Source organism: Poecile atricapillus, chromosome 18, assembly GCF_030490865.1.
Source record: "Poecile atricapillus isolate bPoeAtr1 chromosome 18, bPoeAtr1.hap1, whole genome shotgun sequence".
Classification (NCBI taxonomy): Eukaryota; Metazoa; Chordata; class Aves; order Passeriformes; family Paridae; genus Poecile; species Poecile atricapillus.
This window is the reverse complement of record NC_081266.1, coordinates 1367568-1376460: the sequence shown is the minus strand read 5'-3', so window position 1 is coordinate 1376460 and position 8893 is coordinate 1367568. Positions and strand designations below refer to the sequence as shown.

At 42.7% G+C, this 8893-nt stretch overlaps 1 protein-coding gene across 6 annotated transcripts in view; it reads left to right on the top strand.

Moving 5' to 3' along the window:
* The first annotated feature begins 818 nt into the window (after positions 1-818).
* SOX5 (SRY-box transcription factor 5) overlaps positions 819-8893 on the top strand; it is a 290140-nt gene continuing 282065 nt past the window's right edge. For all 6 annotated transcript variants that reach the window (XM_058852941.1, XM_058852940.1, XM_058852939.1 and 3 more), the window contains exon 1: positions 819-968. In XM_058852941.1, coding sequence (XP_058708924.1) covers positions 931-968 — 38 coding nt within the window. In that variant the 5' untranslated portion in view covers positions 819-930. The remainder of the gene's footprint in view (positions 969-8893) is intronic.

Genomic DNA, 8893 nt, shown 5'->3' with positions numbered 1-8893 from the left:
GCTGTTTGATGGAGTTTGGAGCCGAGGAAACTTTGGGTTTGTTGCCAGGACGGTTCGCAGCACTTTGTGGAAAGCAAGAGCTAACAGTGAGACCGACAGAGTGAGTGACAAGTTGTTTACAGGTTTCCTTGAAGGGGCCTCTGCTATATTTCAATCTGTCAAAGTTGCTTTTCTTCCCTCAGAACAATGCCTGATTGTTGTGCGGGGTGGGTTTTTTTTTTTGTTGTTTTTTTTTTTTTTTCCCCTACCCAAAGAGAGAGAGAGGGAGAGAGAAAGCGAGAGACCGGGAAGGGTGGGGGAAAGGAATGAAAATTCTTCGGAGCACAAATGCCTTTGGTAACATTTTTATGTGTTTAATCTCTTCTCCCCTATTTCAACTCCGAGAGTTGACAACTGTTTCAATTTAATCAGTCTGCTCTTGTTTTATCTTCTTTCTCCACTGATCTTCCTCAGCGTAGGGGATTTGCTCCTGGTTTGCCGGTTTAGGTGGATTGTCGGACTGCTTTTTGTTTTTTTTTCCCCCCTCCACCACCCCCACACCCCCACCCCACCCCACACCCCCCCCTTATCCCCTCCACCCCTCCGCGTTTTTTTAGGACATTGAAGGAGTTGACTTTTCCCGTTTGGCGGCGGCGGGCGAGCAGAATTAAAAGGAAAGGACAGGCCCCCGGAGGTCGCGCAGCGCGGCGGGGGGAGCTGCGCGATCATCCTGCTGCGAGCGCGCTGCCCCTTTAAGAGACTGGTCAAGGAGTCCTCGCTCAGAGCGAGCGAGCCGGGAGGGAGGGAGGGAGAGGGAGGGAGGGAGAGAGAGAGCGAGCGAGAGAGAGAGAGAAAATCAATCGGTTTAGAAGGTTTGGACTCACTTGACAGGTTCAGTTGGAGGCGACCATAGGTGGCTGCTGTGACAAAGGGAAATTGTGCTTTTCCAGCATGCTAACTGACCCTGATTTACCTCAGGAGTTTGAAAGGTGAGTCGAGTTGTTGAGGCGGGGTGTGTGTATGTGTGTGGGGGTGTCTCTTCCCTTTTTTTTTTTTTTTTTTTTTTTTGTGTTCTGTTTCGTGTTTTCTCTGTTATTGTATTCTTGTTATTTTTACGGTTATTCTTTTATTTTTATTTATTTTTTTTTTAATTTATGGGAGCACGCCTGTTGGCGCGCGTGTGCGCGGATGGGCAGAGCGGGCACACGGACACGCGGGGACGGGCGCGCAACTCCGGCGGCCGGGGAGCCGCTCCCCCCCCGCTCCCTTCCGCGCTCCCCCCGCCGCTCCTCGGCTTCTCCAGCGCCGTGTCAGTGCCCGGGCTGGCGGCTGCAGCCGAGCCCCCGGCCCCCGGGCGGTGCGCCCGCGGCGCGCAGCTTTGTTCCGGGGCCGCAGAGGAGAGGCTGCTGTGCTGTGTCCTCCTGCACACCCTGCCCGAGCCCAGGCGGCCCGCAGAGCCACCTTCCCGGGCAGAGCCACCTTCCCGGGCAGAGCCACCTTCCCGGGCAGAGCCACCTTCCCGGGCAGAGCCACCTTCCCGGGCAGAGCCACCTTCCCGGGCAGAGCCTCCCCGCTCCTGCCCGGGGACTCCCCGGAAAGCGCTCGGAGGATGCCCGGTGGCGGCCGGGCGGGGGGTTCAACTTCCAACCTCAGGCTCCCGTCAAACTTGGGAAGGCGCTCTGCCGAGCACATGACCTTTTGTTGATCTAGCAGGAGCTATTATTTTTAGGCAAGTTAACATCCCGGCCCTCCGTCAGGAGAACATCTTTCTGCCTTAGGAGAGAGAGTGTGGGGGGGGGGGGGGGGGCTGAAAAAAAAAAAAAAACCAAACAGAAAAAGAAAGGGGAAAAAAAGTGAAACTCTTGCCTCCAAGTTTTGGCCGTCGCCTCTCTCGCGGATGTCAAGAGCGGGGTCTGGGTATGACGAGCGGGCTTCGGCTATGACGTAGATGTGCCCGTCTCCCCCTGCCCGAAACAGGAGCCTTCCCTACTTGGAATCAAGTTTTTGCTGTCACTGGTGATGGCTTGTGACCTCCGAGAGTTTAGTCCTTATTTCATATGATCTGGTTCTCCTAAGATGTTTGGGAGCGTTTTCTCAGGCGCTTGTACGTCCGTCCATTGATGGTCTCGCATCCCTCCCCTCCGGCTTCTTTTTTAAAGGTTATTAATAGCCCCTTGTGCGGCTGCAGTAAACAATCCAAACTTTCATTTCTAAGCAGTAAATGAAAGAATGCCAGGGTGCGCGTTACTGAGGTTTTTCTCATCTTCGTGAAAGCTACCTCCTGTATAAACATTTGGTTGTATCTGACTATGCAATACAAGCTAGGTGCTAGACCAGCTGGTTAAAAATATGCTAAGTCAAGCTGTTCATCGTTCAAACCTACTGAATTTGATAGTAAAGGCACAGAAAAGAAGGCAAGATAAAAACATTTTAAGTGGGCTGAGGAACACGCATGCAAAGGAAGGACAGGAAAGAACACTTGAATTAAAAGATCGGAGAAAATTAAAATTTGGAAATGCAGAAAAGAACTATTTTAACACTTTCAATCCTTGTTCTGAAACTAGAACGCTTCCTTACTAGAAAGTGAAATTGTCTTGGTTGCTCTGTTCCAAGGTCGTCTTTAATGCAGTTAATTTTCCAGACTTGGAATACTTGGCGTTTTCCTTTGGTTTGTTAGCATTACAATAATGGAACAAAATTGGTTTTGTTCACGTGCACTAAGTATTAACTTAGTTCAACTACCTGAGCAAACTGTTACTGTTTCTGATGTCAGATTTGATCTGGCATCATGATCATGTATTTGTCTTTTTCATACAGTCGATAGATTCAAGTATTTCTTGTGTTTCCCTAAGTTTATACGTAGACATTTATAAGCAAGCAATTTTGATTATTCTTTGAACTTTGTGATGAACACAATGCTTGTAAACTCTCTGAAGCAGAATGAAGTCCTTTCATTTTCCCTGCTGGGGGACTTTTTTTTTTTAGCTGAAGTCTCTCTGCGTTATAAATACAGATATTTATATAAATTTTATATATAAACAAGTCATTTGGGGCAACCATCATCCTTAGAATGAGCTTCTCTATTTTCTTCTTATTTTTTTTGCCCCTAGGCATGCGTTTTATTTTCAGAGATCCCAGCTCTGCTCTTGTAAACATTCTAGTTAAATAATCAATACGCTGCTCTCCTTTTGCCATGCAGATAATAGCAAGCAGTAGAAATGGGAAGCAATAAAAATGAACCTCAGGATATGCAATCTTTTTGAAAAAAAAATTTTTTTTTTTGAACAATTTTCCTTCTGCAGTTGAAATTGGGGATACAGACCGGTATCTTTGTTAATCATTACCATTTGTTTACATTGTGTGTGTTTGACTATAGTTACACACACATACACAGACCCAGACACTGTCCATGTAGTCCATGTGTGTTTGTCAGGGAACAGCCAGGAGGACACACTTTCTCTTGCACAGAACTCCTCAGACCCACAAATGCCTGCAGAGTTGACGTGTGTGTGTGTGCATGCACGATGCGCAGATCATTGTTTTTTAGATGTTTATGGCAGGTTCTTTTCTTGGATTCTCAGTCAGCACAGTTCTTGGAGCACATTTCTGCAGTCGCTTGGAGTCCAGCTTGTCGTAGCTGCATGTCTCACTTCGGTTTTGTTGCTATTATCCGTCTCCCACTATTTGTTTTTAAACTTGAATGGCAAATGACAAGGAGGTAAAGATTTGTCAGGCAAAGTTGTTTGCAGTTCAGCTCTCAGAGCATCCCTGTGTCTCTCAGGAGGTTCCTCTTTCCCATTGTCTTTCCTGTGATGTTTCAATGTATCTCAGTAAACTGCAAACACTTGAGAAACTTTCAGTCACCCCAACGGAAGAGAGCTGAATTCAGGGCTTCTCTTCTGTGTCCGTGGCCATTAGCGGGGGGAATTTACGGTACACACTTAGAATGAAAATGATCCTCAGTATCAGACAAATAAACACTCATTAATTCATTCAGCATCATGGGTAAATTGCAGTAGGTTTGGTGAATCAACATGTATAATTAATTACCGTGCCAAAATGGTGAGGATTTTTGTCCTTTCCTAAGAAGTTCCTTGCACGCCTTTATTTCTGTTTGTGGTTGTTCAGCTTCTTGATTGAGAGGAGCATCAGAATGCGTACGGTGAGGGGGATGATGTTTGCAGCAATATTGTAGGGAGATATTATAACTGGAATCCACTCGGTGTGTTACGCAGGGAAAGCTTCTGGGATGTACTGTGTGAGCGCCTGTGGCACCCTGAATTGGCTCTAAATGTCTTGAAAAGAATAAGTCTTAATGTTGTTTGATTTCTCTCTCCCTTCCCCCCCCCCCCTTTTTTTTTAAGTTGGGTCATTATACTTAAATGTATAACAAGTCTGGCCACAATAGAAAGAAAGTTTACTTCAGTGAGAATAAGGTAGAGACAATGCAGCCGGAACCATCGCGGACAGCTGGGAAATTTACAGAATGATAAAAACTCAGAAATGCCCAACATAAAGTTTTAATGTCTTAATAAAATCTGATTAATGAAAAATAGATAAAGTGACTGCTTAACAATATCCCTAGTGTATGGAATGTTCTTAAACCCAAATTAATTACTACATATTTGCATTTCTCTGTAGACTGAGAGAGAGGCTATGCTAGGCATCCAGACAGAGTGACATCCTTTCTCTTTTTCATTATTTCCTTGACTTTTTCTTTTCATTTTTATTTTAACACGCCGGTTGAAGGTAAAGCGGTATGCAGTGCTTGTGGAAGGAGGATGGGTGGGTTAGTGCCACTGTAGGGGAAAAAAGGCAGAGCTAGAAAAGACAAAAGGCATGGATGGGAGGTAGTGGGGATGGGAACAGTAGAACAAGTTCAACATTTGCAGTCACCGGCAGTGTGCTCTCGGAATGTTCTCTGTTCTAGTGAATAGCTTTTAGAAAGGAAAGGCTCAAGGATGTAAAGCAAGCCTCTGCTGGGAAGAAAAAAATATACTTAGCTGCTTTACTGCTGCACTGCACGAGTCATTTCAGACTCCCACTGAATTTATTTTGGGGTTGTACCAACACTGTCAAATGGAGAAGTCATTTTCTTAAAAGGAAACTTTGCGTATTCCTAAGTGCTTTTCTTAGCTAAAGTTACCCTAAAAGCTTTATTCTGCTGCATTTGCTGAGAATTTTGGAGAAAGAATAATACCTTTCTATTACTCGGCTTGCTCAGAATGATGTCCCACTCTCCTAAAATCTACCTGTAGAAGCAGATTCTTTCATTTAAAAGATTGCTTTACTATCAGGCTGAATAGCTTTTAACTTCATTGAGACATTTTGGGAAAAGAACTTCATTGCTTAATTTTGTGGTTCTAGGGATCTGGGATTTGAAGAATAAATAGAGTGCCAGTGTAAAGTTGCAGATACTAGTTTTTCGCAGTGACGAAAATTAACAGTTTTATTTCTCTGAGATAAGTCTAAAGGAATGAATGTGTTTGTAGACTATTCATTAATGTCCTGTACGCACTAATTTAATTTGTTGTGCTTATGTTTGGCTAGGAAGAAGTTGACTGTTACAGATTACAGATTTTAATGAACATCTCAATAATTTACCAGTTGCTGAAATTGTGAACTAGCCTTGGAAGGCAAAAGCCCAAATGAGAGAGCTGATGAGTGACACACCAGCCTGCACAATTCGACTGTTGTATTCATTGCATTTGAATCAAATTGGGAGTTTGGCATTACTAATTCTGGGTGGCTGGCTCATCACATGCATTCAAGGAGTTAATTAAAACACACACAAACACATACACAGTCTCCCACCAAGCATCTTGCGGTGTTTATGTGCATAGTGTGTTTGATTGGTACCTTTACATAGGCGAGGAATTGTTTTTCCTTCTCTTTCTGTCCAGAGATCTTAAATATATAACTAGTTTACAAAATATTTACTACTTCTCAGGGAGCTTTAATGAGCATTTATGGCTTTATCATTTAGGAGGCACAGAGTATCTGGTTGAGTTACTTAAACAGGAAGCTCCCTGATAGGATAGGAGTATGTGTCTGTGCAATGTGATATATCTGTAGGTATATGAAATACACTTTAAACAATATTTTTACAGGAAAAAAAGTGTCTTCTCTCAAGGTACAGTTACAGTTTCTTCACATGCTTTTCATACTAGACTTGAAATATAGGTCAATTTCATGTTTATGTGAGATACCTATGCCTTCCCAACTGTTGAAAAAGTCAGTCTGACATCCTCTTGACTTTCCATTTTATTTTATTTTATTAATTTCTTGCTCAGGCCTGGTTATAGTATAAATAACTCATAAGTGGAAGGGTAAAAGTGTTGTCATGTTTTACCTGTACACACTGGAAATATTCAATGCCTGTGAATTCTGCTACTGTAGTCAAGAGAAAAGAAGTGCTCACAGCAATTAATCAATAGCTGTAGTGCTTCTCTGATGATGGCAAGGAGTTTGGTGTTTAACAAGTAGCATCCTTAAAAGCAAAGAGTGTTTCCCTCTTAAAGTTTCTATGGATTTTTATCAAATGTGGAAAACGTGCGAAGTCTTCTTCCTACAAAAGGTAAAATTATGTTTCGTATGATTATGTTAAAAGCCACAGGGCTGCAAAGTAAGCAAATCCTCATCAGATTACTGAATCACCCAAACCAGAACTTCTGGAACTTTTGAAATGGGCTGTTTTTTCCCTGGAGCTTTGGGTGGCTCTCTCCAGCGGGCGAGGGCAAGCACTTGTGGGGATTTATTGACGGCGTTTGTCCCGTTCCCATCTACTCCCACAGCCCCCTTGTCAAAACACCACCACCATCAAGTTTCCTTCCACGCCCTTTGCCGAGGCTGATGGTGCTGTCCCAGCTCTCCCACACCCTCCAGAGGGGCTGCCTTGCTCCCAGTGGCCCTGCCTGGGCAAGGGAGAGTCCAGCACGCCGTAGCCTCTGCTCGTGACCTCCACGCCGAGCCCTGCTGGGAAACCAGGAGTCTCCAAAAGTTGTTCCCGAGCCCACATGTCCTTGTGACAGCGTGAAGTTCTGTCTAGTTGTTGGGAGACAGCAAATTTAGACAAGGTTCTGGAAGAATTTTAGTGAGCAAGGGCCATGGGACTTGAAAAGAATGTGAGAAGTGAATGGAAATTGTGAGGTGTACAGTAGTAACTCAGAGGAGCTGCCTGTCTTTTTTTAGGATAGGTGCAAAAATTTATTTATTTAATTGTTTTAAACAGAAAGGGAAGGAAATGTTGAATTCCATTTGCTGGAATTATCAGATGTTAATATGAAGTTCAGGTGCTTCCCATGGTGTTGGGGGAGCTGTTTGTTTTGAAAGAAATCGGCAAACATTTTCCAACATTCTGGTTTTGATCTGGCTTGGCACTTCAACTTGTCCTTTTGTCACCTCGTGTAAAGGAAAAAAAAAAAAAATTCCAACACGATGATATTATTTTTGACTTGTGGAACTCAGAGGTAAAGTGAAAATGAGGAAAAGCTTGCGGCTCGCTTTGGAAGTTTGAAATGGCGTTGACCTTGTTTCCCTTAAAAGTACTGTGGGATTAATCAGGTAACATTTCTCAATTCTCAAATTGTGTTTATATTTTGCTATTTTTTAAAAATTTATGTTTAGTATTCCAGATTTCATTTTCATGCTTCTGTTTTTTTTTAAAGATCAAGTATTGAAATTCATTTTGGCATATGCTTTTTGAGATCTGTAATGATTTTATTTTTTTTACCATGCAGTTCTGGTTTTGTGTTTTCTCAAGTTCATATAGACTGTCTTAAGTTTTTTGGATTTTGGTTTTTTTTTTCTAGGATGTGGGTGTCTGACTGCTATTTGACCTAAGCTACCATAAAATGTTGCCTTAGTGCTAATTTTCTTTGTGATTGTATTATAGTCTTATTACTACTCATTTGTTTCTGTCTTAACATAATTCTGTTACATTTGGGGACAAAAATATAAACAGAGTCAATTGATATTTAATTTTCTTGTGTGAATACTCAAAATTCTTTTTAGTGGTGAGAAACTGGTGGGAGAGGTATGTGCTATTTTTGTAGTTAAGAGCATTGTCTACATCTAGTGTTCTTCATGGACCTTTGTAGCTCTAGAGAAAAAAAGCCCTAGGAATGTGGTTCATGTAAAGAGAAACCCGTACAGTTTGTTATCCTCTTGGTTTCTTTGGTGCTGGGCTTAATTGTTTTAAGAATGTGGGAATGAAAAAACTGACCCAAGTTTCATTGATTCATCTCAGAGGTTGGGCATGGCCGAAGTTCATGTGTCTGACAGTGAGCTGGATTTACTTATTGGCCATTGCCAGCTCAATAGATTACAGAAGACCCGAGTTAAAGAAAATATTTATAGTTTGAAAGCATTTTTAATGCTGTTACTCTGTTGGGTTTTTTTTATTATTTTTAAATAAAATAAAATTGAAAATATTTCACCCAAATATTTCACCCAAATTTTTTTGCCATTTAAAACAGCGAGCCTCCCAAAATCTGAGGAGTGTGCACCCATCCACACAGACCCACTTGTGTTTGCCCTCTGTGGTTTGGAATGTCTCTCTGCTGGGGTGCCTTAAGAGACTACACTTCAGCAGAGTGTGGTGAAGCTAAAATTCAGCACAGTCTGAAAGACCAGAGTGCATCTCTGCACACCATTTTTATAAATTTGGAAGTGTTCCTTGATTTAAGAGAGAGAATGCTTAATGAAGGGCAAGAAGCATATGGTGTCCCCTCACCTTTAGGGGTGGCCTGCCTGAGTCAGGACTAAAGCCCTTGAGCAGAGCTTTGTGCTAGGTAGGAGCTGTAGTTCTGAGTGCTGTATTAGACTGCAGAGAAGTCTTCTGTTTCCAGATAAATTCCCTTAGTGTCCTCATTACATTTACTTTGTAAAACAAGACTGAAAACATTTTCTCCCA